The sequence below is a fragment of the Sinohyriopsis cumingii genome, chromosome 1, assembly GCF_028554795.1.
Source record: "Sinohyriopsis cumingii isolate HCF-2022 chromosome 1, ASM2855479v2, whole genome shotgun sequence".
NCBI classification, from domain to species: Eukaryota; Metazoa; Mollusca; class Bivalvia; order Unionida; family Unionidae; genus Sinohyriopsis; species Sinohyriopsis cumingii.
Genome location: NC_142961.1, coordinates 573,626 through 589,039, shown reverse-complemented (window position 1 = coordinate 589,039; position 15,414 = coordinate 573,626). Strand labels below are relative to the sequence as shown.

The 15,414-nt window shown below is 37.6% G+C and overlaps 1 protein-coding gene across 3 annotated transcripts in view; it reads right to left on the bottom strand.

Annotated features, from left to right (window-relative positions):
- The window catches only part of LOC149806305 (cerebral cavernous malformations 2 protein-like), a 37,515-nt gene extending 28,269 nt beyond the window's left edge, over nucleotides 1-9,246 (bottom strand). For 2 of the 3 annotated variants that reach the window (XM_089951401.1, XM_089951395.1), the window contains exons 1-4: nucleotides 9,084-9,246; nucleotides 6,831-6,962; nucleotides 1,244-1,327; nucleotides 417-503 (exon numbers count right to left, since the gene is read on the bottom strand). In XM_089951401.1, the coding sequence (XP_089807527.1) occupies nucleotides 417-503; nucleotides 1,244-1,327; nucleotides 6,831-6,962; nucleotides 9,084-9,125 (345 nt within the window). In that variant the 5' untranslated portion in view covers nucleotides 9,126-9,246. Of the gene's footprint in view, nucleotides 1-416; nucleotides 504-1,243; nucleotides 1,328-6,830; nucleotides 6,963-9,008 lie in introns of all 3 variants that reach the window. The other variant, XM_089951408.1, reaches the window with a different exon arrangement.
- Nucleotides 9,247-15,414: the final 6,168 nt, after the last annotated feature.

Here is a 15,414-nt window from a genome sequence, read left to right as displayed (position 1 = left end):
GTCGAACCCATTAAGATGTACTGTAGCTTTTGAAAATGAAATTTTCTCCAAGGTTGGAATGACAGAGATTATTTCAATGTGTAACTGTAAATTTGAAAGCCATTAAGACATGGACGGCTATGTGTGTAAGTGCAACTTCTTAAGTTTAAGACTTTGTTTCTTATTATATATTTATCTAAAACCGTGTATTAGAACAAAATATTTTAATGATTTTTAACCCATTATTGTTTCAAGCTTTCATCAGGTAACTGTGGATCTTTTCTTTAGTAAGAGTACAAGCAAAGAAACAGGGACATGTGTTTGGTGGCAAAATATCTCATCCTGAAAATGGATGCACTACATAAGCATACAGACATTGAGACACATTAAATAATCTCCACATTTTCTTTGAAAGAACAACGTCTTGTAAGAAATACCTCACTACCATCCCGTCGACTAATCTTGATGTTCTGTTTGCAGATGCTGAATATGACTTCCACTTCATTTTGTAAGTAGTTCTTCTTCTGGAAGGAAAATAGTTCTCAAGGTTATAACAAAGATCAAATAAACTCCTAAAATTCCTCTCAGATTTGTCCAGAATATGTGAACATGTGTCTTCATATACCTAAAATTTAATGTTACTTTTCTTGCCTTATAAATTTGTAAAAATCCCAGTGGGCGCACTTTGTATCAAAATTATCATTTTCAGGAATTTGGTAACAATGGACCATGGGCTAATTACCATTTATAAGTCCAACACAGACACTGTCACATAATGCATCAGCAGATAGGGGTCAACATTAATTGTTCCAATGATAAATTCAGCAAACTGCTCAAACCAGATCTGCCAGTGTGAGGAAAGACCTGAATCCGTTTTAACAGATTGACTCAACTCATAAGAAGTGTAGTAAAAATGGTCAATGATTAAAGAATAACAGATGTCCTTTAAGCAGATTTCAGTGTTTTATTTATGGACAATAAGTAGCAAATGTGGCCTACGTTTTGCACACTACACAAGAAATTCGAATTTCTAACCAGAAATGCAAGGTTCTGCAAAGTCTTGTTCATTGAATTAATTCAAACTGTTCCAATGAAAATGTCCAATTAAACCAACTCACATAAAAGTGTTGAAACTCAACAGAGCAGAAAAAAATGAAGGTTAAATTAATGACACTACCAGCTTAATTTGTTTGCATTAACTATAGAAACTTACAAGCAAATCTTTCATTTTCACATTTGTGCAGGTTTGAACATCAGTACTCACCTGTCCTCTGTCTATAAACCTCAGTACCTCAGTTCTGTTTGTGATGTCAACCTCCATGGGGACATCAGGGATACAACCAAGGTACTATAAGAAATAACAGCAACCATCTTACAATTCAATAAATAAAGATATTATGTAGAATTTACAGTACAAATCTATTGCTGATTTTTCTGGTGGTCAAGATTTTTTACATTTTGTAGGAAACTGAAAATCTTCTGCTAGTTCTCTCATGTTAAAAATCATTCGTCTCCCATGACCTTGACCCCTATCTAACAAATTACCATACTGATGCAATACTAACACTGGTAAAAGATGTGGCTCATTACAAGGTAACAGGCATGCTGAAAGATAGCTCGACAGTCATGACTGAGGACTGTCACCTAGCCAACAGTCAAAATATATATCATATAAAAAAATTCAACTGGTGATAACTCCAACATTTTTCAACCATTGTTTTGTGTGAAAAGTTTAGTATACAAGATTCTAACATTAATTCATATGGTAGCAATTGTCACATCAACAAAAATATTTCTTTTATTTGATGAGCTATACTAATTACAAGAAGTTCACAAGAACCTTTCTTGTTGTTAAAGAACTTAAAAAATATATTGGGTCAGTACAAAATGAAGAAGAAAAAACACCATAATACAGCAAACCAAGTGATGGAAGATGGAAACCCAATAACAGGAAACCAATTTTATTCTAGTAAAATATGTTTCTTTTTGAGGTTACTTGATCATAATACATGTACCTTAGGAGAACTAATAATAACATGCCAGATTAAAACATTTTAGCAAGAAAGCTAAAGATTATCTGCCCACCTAGGTGGCATTTAAAGTGATCTCCCCATGATACCAGGACTGGCATCAAATCCCATAGAAAATATATGGATGTAACTGCAGGAAGGCTGAGTTGGTGTATGTGTATTATACTCAAGAAAGTATTGCTGTAGAAATGTAAGAAAAACTTGGTTTCTTCTTCAAATAAGCTACCTGATTATAATACATTCAGAGAATAGGTAAGACATGGAGGGAGATACATCCCTTTAATACATAAGGTATGTGAGACAGTGTCTAGATAACCCAACAATTCAATGTCGGGGAGAAGCATCAAAAGGGAAAATTCTTCCCTCCCACAAATCCAGCTTAAGATGGGAAGGTGTGTTTTTATGAAGCTGTTGAATGACCTGGTTAAGCAAACTTTTCCAAACTATGCAAATACATTCCAAAATTGGGTCAAACTTTTCTTACCATCTTGTAGGCAATACAATTAGTTAGGTCCTCAATATTATTAGTTAGACCCTAACAGACCAAAAGAATGATTTCTCTTGATGTTTTGTATCTGGAGATTCATTGCTGAGCGCTACTAAATGTGAAGCCTAAATAATTTAATTGGTTTAGATTTTCCAAAGAATTGCTTCCAATGAATATGACATAGTACATGAAATTAGAATAATTTTTCACTGATCCATGTGCAATTTTAGTAACTGTGCTTAAATTGCACTCATCCATTCACATTAATACTTCTAAAGTACATATCACATCCATATCTGGGTCACATTTAGCCCTTCATATTAATTTTCCTTACTTTCGGGTAATTTCTTTCTTTCTTCATCATTTATGACTGTACTCTTTGTTGCAATCACGAAGTTTCTGACATTTCAGTAGTGACTATGCACCATGACAAACCTACACATTTCCATATGGATACCTCAGTCACTATGTTTTGAATGTTTCTCAGCTATGATAATGTTATTCTGTACATGTGTAGTTCTACATTATTCATTGAATCAGGCACCCTGGCTTTTTCCAAATGGTCAAGTTCTAGCCTATCTATCTATATACGGATAAGAGACTTGCTGTTCATGACAGGATCTCCCACGCGACAGGCAGATGGCGGTGTAAGGGGCAGCATGGTTGCCATAGCAACACAAACGGAGGTGGCTCTACACCATCTTATACTGTCAGTATTCAAAGTAGTGCATTTTGCCAGAATACAAGTATAGATCAATTGGCTGTCTCTCTGCCCATCAGCCATTTCCACTACCAAATACATGACATTAGCACTTACTCATTTAAACACAATCAACAGATAAATTAACCTTGAAAAGGGATGCCATCCTATGTTTTATCAGACACAAGACCACTTATCAATACATGATAGCAACTGGCAGAACTTTTTTTTACTGTTCCAGCTGATTTGAGTGGGCTGGAGTTTTAGTCATGTCTGAAAAATTACAACCTCAGATTGGTGTTCATTTTAAGCCCTGATGATATACTTATTTTATGAGGGTTTGTTTTTTCTTGTCATTTCCATTATATTGCATTTTTGGGGGTTGGAATTCCATGTGCCATTTTTGTGCACACTAACAATCAAACAAGAAACAAATTAGTGTTATGAGTCTATGCTCTTAAAAAAAAGTAACAGAAAAGAGCGAAGGCAACATGCTTTGTAAAATTTAACAAATAATTTATTTCCAAAGAATACAAAAGTGAAAAATGAAAAAAAAAAATATCTTATGGTATTGCAAATTAAATCCACAAAAAAATCCAAGAATTAAAGACACAAGTCCTGGTAATAAAACTCCTGACTAAAACTCAGTTCAAGTCTTGAAAAGATCCAAAATTGAAGGCAATGATGTTATAGCCCACGACGATGACGTGAGCTTCCAATATATGACAACATAAAGTGAAACAAATATGTTCAAATAAAATGTATTATGTTTGAAGGAAATGACACTATACTTATTTTACAAATATATAATTTATTTTTCCATTTATCTTTCTTTGTACTTCAAGATGATGTTGATAACTAAAGTTACCAAAAATGATATATGTAAATAAATACGTTGATGAAAAAATAAGGTGGGAACACATATATAGTTTGGAGAGCAATCACAGCTGTATAAAAATAGATAAATGGATAGGAAGATTATTAACCTATTTTGTTTCCTTACTCACTGAATACTACGTAATTATAAGAGCAACTCATGGGTACAATGCAATTTTTATTCATTAAATTTTACTCATCACATGTTCCACAAAATAACAATTACAACAACAACTACTACAACTATGACCACCACTACTAGATAAATAATACACTGCAATAGTGCACCTGGAATTGTATGTGGCCACACAAACACCTGCACACAACCAACCGTCCCCTCAAATCTTTGTTGTTGTTGTTTTTATAGGGTTTAACGCCATTTTTCAGCACAAGACAGGCTACACATGGCAGCCAGTATTAATGGTGGAGGAAGAACCCGGGAAAACCCCGGAAAGAACCAACGACTCACGAGAAGCTACCGGCAAGCTTCTTACATATCCACATTGGCCAAGCCCGAGACTCGAACTCACACAGACAGAGGTGAGATGACAGTGATCCATGACGGAAAGCGCTTTAAACCACTTGCCCACCACCCTCAAATCTGAACCATCCATAACTAAGTTGTTCTAAACCAAGGTTCTTTGATTTCATATGATCTATTGGGGGGAGTCATTGGAAAAATCCCACTATTAGAATCAGCAGCCTTGCAACTAATCTTCTTAGCCAGGTCACTATGTGGCTACTTCTATGTTGTTCTTTTTGAGGTCAGTTCCTTTCTGAATGAGCATTTTGAATGTGACTATCTTGAAAATAAAAATGTCACTTTCAAATATAACACATACTACCAGTGGACTCCATTGTCACACATTCAAATATAACACATACTACCAGTGGACTCCATTATCACACTTTCAAATATAACACATACTACCAGTGGACTCTATTGTCACACTTTCAAATATAACACATACTACCAGTGAACTCCATTGTCACACTTTCAAATATAACACATACTACCAGTGGACTCCATTGTCACACTTTCAAATATAACACATGCTACCAGTGGACTCCATTGTCACACTTTTAAATATAACACATGCTACCTGTGGACTCCATTGTCACTGGCCAAGCATGTGACTGTCAGTGCAAAAACAAAATTAGCACTGAAGGTCGCACTACCCAAGCAAAATACAAAAGACAATGGCTCAAAAAGAGAGATATTATCTAAATTACATAACCAAGAAAAATATCAATAGGTGTCATTTAAGTGATGTGGCTTGGAATGGTTATTAACAAATTAATTTTTAAAGAATTGCAAAAAATACAAAAGTATTTTAATATTGGTGCATAGCATATCAACAGGTTCAAACGTATCACTGGATGAGCTAATAACACATCAGGACAGCAATGTTAAATGGCCTGGAGAAAATACTGTTGCATACTCAGCAGTAAAGATGTCATACAGTAGTAAAGCCTGCTATCTGTAATGAACTGATAGAACAAGACACATCTCTAACTACATCAATGGTTTCAGTACTATTCTGACTAGGGAATGGGTCTCAGCAAGTGACCTAGCAATTTCATTGATTATTAATTTTATTCTCAAGTATTTATGGTGAAAATTCTGTCCTATTATATTGTTACAAGACAGGGGTCTTTACTTGACCAAGCGGTGTCAAACCCTGGTGTGATTCCCGCTAGAAATCGTAAGTTTACCCCAAATTTCCAAAGACCAACGTGTCTGTTCTATACATAAATTTTACTCTAATCAATGCAAGATCACAAATCTCACAACCTACCAAATATACATCAACCGCACATCTGCATGGTTTCTCTCTGTTAGGTTTCCGTACCATCACCAGTTCACGCCTTAGAAACTATACAATTATCCCCTAACACAGGTTGCTATTTTAACTATGACACCTTAGGCCAGTCAGTCTATGGTTTCCAGGCACATTTCACCAATACAACTGCATCACATCTGCCACCATGGCAACATAAACGGTATCTGCTGAGTCACTTCTTATTGATTCCATTGCGTAATTTACCCGTTTCCTACCGTAAATACTACCACTGCAGTAAGGAGCCCCGAGAGGCCGAGTGCTCTAAAGCGCTCTCCTTTATGGATCACTGCCATCTCACCTCTGTCTGCATGGGTTCGAGTCTAGGATTCAACCAATGTGGGTATGTGAGAAAGCTTGCCAGTAGCTTCTCGTGGGTCGATGGTTCTTCCCTGGGTTTTCCCCAGGTTCTTCCTCCACCATTAATACTGGCCGCCATACATAGCCTATCGTGTGCTGAATAATGGCGTTAAACCCCACAACAACAACCACTGCAGTCACATCACCAATGTACACCACTATTATTTTAATAGGCACTTTGTTATTCCAGGGACACTCATTTGGTTTTGACCTAAATTCACTACTAGTGAACCATGGCATCATGGAACCTCACTAACACTTCACTCTGTGATGTTTTCTCCAAGTAAATGGCTAATTATTTCAGGCTAAGGAATATTTCCATTGTACTGAATTCCAATCATCAGACAAGTAATCACAAAAATCTGAGAATTCATTAAAACGGGCACTATAACCAAATGTGCATACTCCAAATTTATTACACTATCTGAGGTTAAAGGGTGGGATAGCAGAACATTATGTTTTTTTAACGACTTCATCTTTTCTCAAAAGAACTGTCAAGAGCCCAGGAGTCACAATTATTTTGATATAACTAATCATGAAACTGGAAGCAAACAAACCTGTGTTTCATATTCCACATAGTCATCTTGCAACCTCTCTGGCTCTATATTGAAGTCTGGTGGAGTCAAAATAGGAGTCTTCAGTGGACGTCGCATCTCTATATTTGAGTTGTGGGAGCTTCGAATGCCACCCTGAAAAAAAATGAGAGAAACGTTTTTGTACCAATCAGATCTCAGTGTTAGGTAGTCTTTAAGGCTTAGGAAATTGGAATACTAGAGGTTACCACCAAAGGGTGACCAAAAACCATTGGACATGTTCAAACTGAGATTCAAACTCAAAACAAAAAAGGTACAAACCCCCAGACTCAGATCCTTTTAGGCAGTAATTAGGTTATTCCTGGCTGGGTGAAGGACACAATCTTCCTAGGACAAAATAAACCTTGCAAATTGAAACATTTTGTCTGTACCTCTCCTGAGAAGGAGATTGGAAGAATGAAAGTATAACCATAGCAATTTTACATTTTTATATGTAGCCATATATGTTAAATTATCATTTAATACTAAAGTAATGTTTTGTTTCACCAATGTCTACCCAATCCTGATTATTAAATGCTCTGCACCTTAACTGTCATCAAGTAACTTCCAAAAAGTATCTATCGCTATGGACTTTTACAAGGATAGCCAGGTACTAAACTAGGTCAAGAAAAGAACATGTCAGGTCTTGTTGTTGTTGTAGGGTTTAACACCATTTTTCAGCACATGATAGGCTATACATGGCTGCCAGTATTAATGGTGGAGGAAGAACCCGGGAAAACCCCGGAAAGAACCACCGACACACAAGAAGCTACTGGCAAGCTTTCTCACATACCCACATTAGCTGAATCCGAGGCTCAAACCCACTCAGACAGAGGTGAGATGGCAGTGTTCCGTAATGGAGAGCACTTTAGACCACTCGGGGCCCCATGTGTCAGGTCTAATTGTCACAATATAGGATGGTATTAATTTATTCATCAATATGCATAGCTTTCACTGTGACATCACAGCATGTGGCATTCAATCTGGATAGTACTAGTTCAGACCTTTAAATCGATCTCCTCCCAAAATATCCTTGCACTTTAATCCTGATTTTGCTGCATGTGTTTGTGTTTGGTTTTTAATGTAGCTTTAAAAAATGTTCAGTTATATTACTATCATATTTAAGTGTGGCAGTTTATAGTGATGTTTAGCACTAGTGCATCATGCCACAGGCACGTAGCATGATGTCCCACCCAGTCACATCACCCTGACACCATGTCGACCAGTCCTAACACTGATCTCTTAATGCTGAGCGCCAAGCAAGGCAGCTGCTAGTATCATTTTTTATACAAGTTTTTGGTATGACTCAGCCAGGTTTCATAACTGCAACCTCCATATCTAAGGCAGATGCTCTAACCATTTAGGCCACCGAAATGGTCTTTGCCATATGTAATTCTCCGGGTGTATAAATAATGACCTTCCAAAAGAATATGGGTACATCAGGATCCAAATCAAGTGAATACTTGCTATTAAAAGGTATGAAGACTCCAATTATAAAAAATGACACCCATTACTGATATAGTTGGTGTTGAATGCGTACATGACCTGTACAACTTTTGTTACAATAATCTTAATGTAATCTAGGTACTACCTGAAGCCGATATTCGCTAAAATATTTTGTTTCCACCTGAATTAACATGTTGTATGAAATATATCCCAAGCATATACGGTTTATCCACTTCAAAAAGTTCGTTATGCTTCTGTTTAACATCTCTTCATGTTTGAAAACTTCGTGCATTTTGCAGACAAGTGCAAATAATGACGATGATGGCGCGCTGAGCAACACGTTGTTGCCCGCCACTGCTTTTTTTTTTTAAAAAAAAAAACTTTCTTACAATACTGACTTAAACAGACCATGGTCAGTATTTGTCATAATAATAAAGTATGTGGCGGCGTAGTCCTACAATGTAAGACACAGCACATGTATTTGTTTTAGTGCTATCATCCCCCTGCCCACAAAAATATCGTGTGATGTGTCTTTCGTTGTATAGAGGCGGAGTACAATTTGTTGGGCTGTCGAGATTTCCAAAAAAATTTCCCGACTTCTTATTCTCAAAATGCATCACATATTGCCAATGCTATCAAACACTGACGACTTACAACAATGTAAACAATATATGATAAAAGTCAACTGCAAAAATATCGGTAGACACTGGAACCTACTGTTTTCATCACTGACGCAGATGCTGTTCAAATGAATATTTCGGTATTCCAAGTTTTTCACTAACAGCAGCGTACCTTTTTAAATTTCAAATCATCCATTTTTCTCTCTTTAACCATTGTCCCATTCAAATCCTATCAATGGCTACATTGTTATACTTTGGGTGTGGTTGTTTAACGCCCAAACAATATAATGTAGACAAATTAAGCAACAAGAGTTGCCATTCTGCAACCTACTTCCTGTTTCGCTAGAGTTAGTTCCCTTACAACACTTCTTGTCGAGAACGCTATTTTCAACATGTCGGGAAAACTGTTACATGTGAACATTCATAATTTTACAATCACACATTGAAAGAAGCAGAAAAAATATATATAAAAAGCATAAGCTAAACAATAGTGTTGTCCAACAAGCATAACTTTACAAAATACAAATAAAACCTGAATTTTTTTATGGCATAATATATACAGTAAGGAAATAAATTTCATCCTCACTCAGTTCAGTAGCGGGACAGGGTTTTAATACGTAAGACATAACCTCGCAAACACCCAGGGCTGGCGCCAGACCCGGCCAGACTATCTGGCGCCCTAGGCAAGGTTAGATTCTGGCGCGCCCCCCCCCCCCCGGAAAATATCAATTTCCAAATTTATAAACAATAAAAAAAAATTAAAAATGCGCCCCTGAAATCAGCGCCCTAGGCGGCTGCTAGTTTGCCTATATGGTAGCGCCGGCCCTGCAGACACCGTAGTCTTAGTATGCGTTAATTACTGTACCAGTCTCAATTTTTAGAAGACATGAGCTTGTACGACTTGTGTGTGTGTGTGTGTGTGTGTGTGTGTGCACCGAAAAATATAAATATACATCATTTTTTGGTGATGTGTGCTTAGTCATGAGGGAATATGGACTCGTGTGTGCATGCAAGGCGATGGTTGCGGTTTACCCGCGGACCTGGGTTCGAATCTCCGTAGAGTACGAATTAAAAATTCTCTAACCTGTATGATAGTATTTATAGTATATATAATGGGTGAAACGGGAGTAGTTGCCCCCCCCCCCCCCCCATAAACGCGAAACAGCCTGAACGTTTATTAAAGTAAGTTTTCGTTACAGTTAGTTAAAATTATGACAAGGAAATGCCGGAGATTCCGGGGCTTCGGTCGTCACCATGAATTCGTTCAAGCAGACTCCATGTTTACGCTCTCCCTGTACGCTATTTCTGAATCCGCCCTTGATGTGGATCCAAACAAGTATTGGTCTTAAATTGTACATAGGAGTGGAGCTTACATTCTCTGTAACTACTGGCATTTAGTACCTTTTAGCGATATAAACGATTTAACTATTTATTTATTTTTCTTTAAAGCTTCCTTGCTGAGCAGATTACGGATGGCACAATCTGCAAACGTATTTCAAATTGATAGCATTGAAGAAAACCATGTATATGTGTCATTGTTATAGAATAACTTGGTATTTACATCTTTTAAAAAGTTAGAAAAAGGATAATTACATGCATATACTAAAACTTTAAGATATGATCTGTTTATCTTTTTATTGTCTTATTGAATAATTGTAGTTAGTTGAATATTATTATACTACAAGTCCTAATTTCAAGCACAGACACATTCATTAAGTAAAAAAAAAAAATGTATGTATGCACACATGCACGCACTCATGTACGCAAGTATGTGTATGTACATTTGTATGAAACAGCCGCCTCATAGAGATTTTACGCATTTTTCATCTCATTTTGAACATAATTGAAAATTACCTACCTTTCCACACTTGAAACGGGTGTTGTTTTAATGTTAATTACACATTTTTACAATCGATGTAGCGAATTTTTGCTATGTTAAAAAAAGTGACATGAGAAATTTATATTGTGACGGCTAGGGTTTAAATTACATGTTGGTTCATGCGTTGTTCTTCAGGCGCAATCAGTGTTGTTGTTGTTGTTGTAGTAGGGTTTAACGCCATTTTTCAGCACACGATAGGCTATACATGGCGGCCAGTATTAATGGTGGAGGAAGAACCCGAGTAGTGAATAGGGCCACCTTAGCCTCAATGGGAATTAGCATTACACACACACACACACACACACACACACCCCGGGCCACTTTAGCCTCAAGGGAAATTTAACATGGAGAAAAATCGTGGGCCACTTTAGCCTCAAGGGGAATTTAACATGGGAAATAGTCTTGGGCTACTCTAGCTTCAAGGGGAATTGAACATGGGGGAATAAAGTGTGGGTCTATCTAGGGACAAGGGGAATTGAACATATGGAAATTGAACATGGTGGGTCTGTATAGCGTCAAGGGGAATTGAACATGGTGGGATTGTCTAGGGACAATGATGGTAGAGGGTCAAACACAACAGAGACAGAGACATACATACAGTAGTACAAGCGTGAGATTTATATATAAAGCATTACCAAGACCTGAAATCTTGATGGGGTGTTCAAAAATTTGCATAATTGTAATGATGCTATAAATAGCTATAATCAAGGAAATGCTCAACGACAAAATGGATGTGACTAAAAGTAACGCTAAAATGACGAAATTGTCCCAGAATTTAAAGGAAAATAAACATATCCCCGAAAATTAAGTTACAACGGTTTAGAATAAAATGGATAAAATTAGTAACTACTTACAAAATCAACTTGTGTGACGATCGTCGATAAACACCCATGTATCTATTTATAGCTATAATCAGCTAAAATTCCTATGAAATTCCACTATCTATTTATAGCTCCAACTTGTGGGTTATTCCTTTGGAAAATCCCATTATTCTTTTATAGCCTCAGCTTGAGTGACGTTCCTGTTTATGAACTCTAGTACATATGTATAGCTACAACCTGTGGAAATCCCCAAGTCCATATTTATAGTCTCGAAATTTCCAGCCTCAGTGACGTCACTGTACTGAACACTAGGGGATAAGTGTCAACAGTGTTGCAAGTGGCTGACCTGAATACGCGCTACTGTAGGTAGGTAGGTAGAATGTATTTGATAGGGATAAAGGGAGTTTTATACGGACAAACAGAGACCAATAGACACACACACACACACAAACACACAAACACACACACACACAACGTACGCGCGCAGACATACTCACACACACACACGCATACAAACACACAACGTACGCGCGCAGACATACTCACACACACACACACACACACAAAAACACACACACACACTATAAAATGGATAAAATTAGTAACTACTTACAAAATCAACTTGTGTGACGATCGTCGATAAACACCCATGTATCTATTTATAGCTATAATCAGCTAAAATTCCTATGAAATTCCACTATCTATTTATAGCTCCAACTTGTGGGTTATTCCTTTGGAAAATCCCATTATTTTTTTTATAGCCTCAGCTTGAGTGACGTTCCTGTTTATGAACTCTAGTACATATGTATAGCTACAACCTGTGGAAATCCCCAAGTCCATATTTATAGTCTCGAAATTTCCAGCCTCAGTGACGTCACTGTACTGAACACTAGGGGATAAGTGTCAACAGTGTTGCAAGTGGCTGACCTGAATACGCGCTACTGTAGGTAGGTAGGTAGAATGTATTTGATAGGGATAAAGGGAGTTTTATACGGACAAACAGAGACCAATAGACACACACACACACACACAAACACACAAACACACACACACACACAACGTACGCGCGCAGACATACTCACACACACACACGCACACAAACACACAACCTACGCGCGCAGACATACTCACACACACACACACAAAAACACACACACACACACACTATAAAATGGATAAAATTAGTAACTACTTACAAAATCAACTTGTGTGACGATCGTCGATAAACACCCATGTATCTATTTATAGCTATAATCAGCTAAAATTCCTATGAAATTCCACTATCTATTTATAGCTCCAACTTGTGGGTTATTCCTTTGGAAAATCCCATTATCTTTTATAGCCTCAGCTTGAGTGACGTTCCTGTTTATGAACTCTAGTACATATGTATAGCTACAACCTGTGGAAATCCCCAAGTCCATATTTATAGTCTCGAAATTTCCAGCCTCAGTGACGTCACTGTACTGAACACTAGGGGATAAGTGTCAACAGTGTTGCAAGTGGCTGACCTGAATACGCGCTACTGTAGGTAGGTAGGTAGAATGTATTTGATAGGGATAAAGGGAGTTTTATACGGACAAACAGAGACCAATACACACACACACACACACACAACGTACGCGCGCAGACATACGCACACACACACATACACACATACACACACACAGAGGGAAGAGGAAAAAACAAACCCCAAATATACTATCAACACAGAAGGGAGATAATACAAACCCCAAATAAACTATCCACACAAACGTACGCGAACGCATACAAACCCCAAATATACTATCAACACAGAAGGGAGATGATACAAACCCCAAATAAACTATCCACACAAACGTACGCGAACGCATACAAACCCCAAATATACTATCAACACAGAGTGAAGAAGAAAAAGTTTTTTGAAAGCACCTAAGCCCTCACCTGCAATGACCAACTCTGCCAAACACCTACACCCCACCCCCCAATCCCAACACTACAAAACCCATTTAACCCGTTATTTTATGGCATCAGTGTGTGATTTAGGAAACATCAAGACACAAAATGATGGATGAATAGACTGACTATTGTTTACGGACTTGCATGCCTAAAGAGCGTGCGTGAAGGAAAACATCCTTCCATTTCAATTCTAACTAAAACGTGATCCAGAGGGATAGAGAGAGGTGAAAGAGCACAATTTCATAAAGTGTGAGTAAAAACAAAACACGCCATCCTTATTATACAATGTCAAGACCAAGAGACACTTACGTTTTCTTTCTGGTCTATTCTCTTTTAGAAGGTAGTATGAAATTTCACATCAGGGCCAACGCATCGGCTCACATTGTCAATTTTTCCATTTCCATGTCTTTACTGGCACAAGTTCTTCATCATCTTCAATTTCTTCTTCTTCTGAATCCCTCTTCTCTGTTTCGTCTTGTTTCTGTTTCTTCTCTTTTCTCGTAGGGCACTCTGAATTCCAGTGTCCTTTCTCCTGACAACGATATTAGGTATCTTGACTTTTGTTTCTCTTTCTTAGACGAAGCAGGTATTCTGGAGACAAATACCCATTTACCTTTGCAGATATAGCAAACTTCATTAGCACACACTTTCGTATGACTCTCATCAAATCAACGACCAAAAGAGTAAGTTTTGTTGCCACTTTCGCCTGTGAATTATGCTTTCGTATGACTTTTAGCAAATATTTGACCAGCAGGTCGATCTGTGCTGACTCTTCCATCTTCTTGATCGTTTGAGAGTGGAATGAATGCTCTGACTCTAAGACACTCTCCATCAGAAGTCATGGAAGATTTTTATCAATGTTTGTATAGTAGGGATTCTTTGGACATGGAATGTGAAGATCCCTGAGGAAGGAGAATCCCAAGACAAAGACGAAGAAGTCATCATGATGAAGTCTAGATGGCCAGAACAAGAATCACATTTAGTTTCCTGTTATGCTATAGTCTTGACAGAAAAAAATGAAGGAATTGATCAAGAAAGATTGCTATGGATGTCATAACGATCATCCCAGTCAAATTCAACACGATAAATGCCTGATGCTGAGTCAAGAAGAAAAATTGGACGAATATCTGGACCAAGCTTGGAGTCTCATCTCGGAAGAAGACGTATTACAACAGTGGTATAAAGGCTTGCTTGAACATTATTGTCCTCCATTAACAACTCAAGAGATCCATCGCATCGAAGCTCTGTTGGATCAGAGTTGGGAGACAAGGCGAAGAAACGGTTACTTGTCAGACATTTTCAAGCAAAAAGTCAGGATCGAATTGACCACTTATCAATACCTGTGAAGAAGAAAAAAAAAACAAAAAATGGATACCTGAGAACTTTATTACCTTTTGAACCACAGTTTGTACACTGCTTCTTGGAATCCTGTCGTCTGTGCTAAAGATGAACTCCCTCATTGCACACCTCAAAACCATCAAGCTTATGTGATCAACACGGACGACAGTCATCTCCCAGGAACCCACTGGGTAGCCGTCTACTTTCCTCAAGAAGGATGTGTGGAATATTTTGATTCCTATGGACTGCCCCCATTGGAAGACGATATCATTGACTTTATGAGAAGAAATGCTCAGACCACACGATTCAATAATGTGAAATAACAAGGCACATATTCCTTGGTGTGTGGACAGTACTTTGTGTATTTTCTGCATCATTGCAGCCTGGGCTATTCTTTAGAACATTTAGTGACTCATTTTGATGCTCGTCATTCTTCTAGAAACGATGTGAAAGTACATCGATGGTTTTGTGACCAGTATGCTTATCTTTTGTCTCTAACTAGGAAACGTAGTGTCCATCAATGGCCTAAT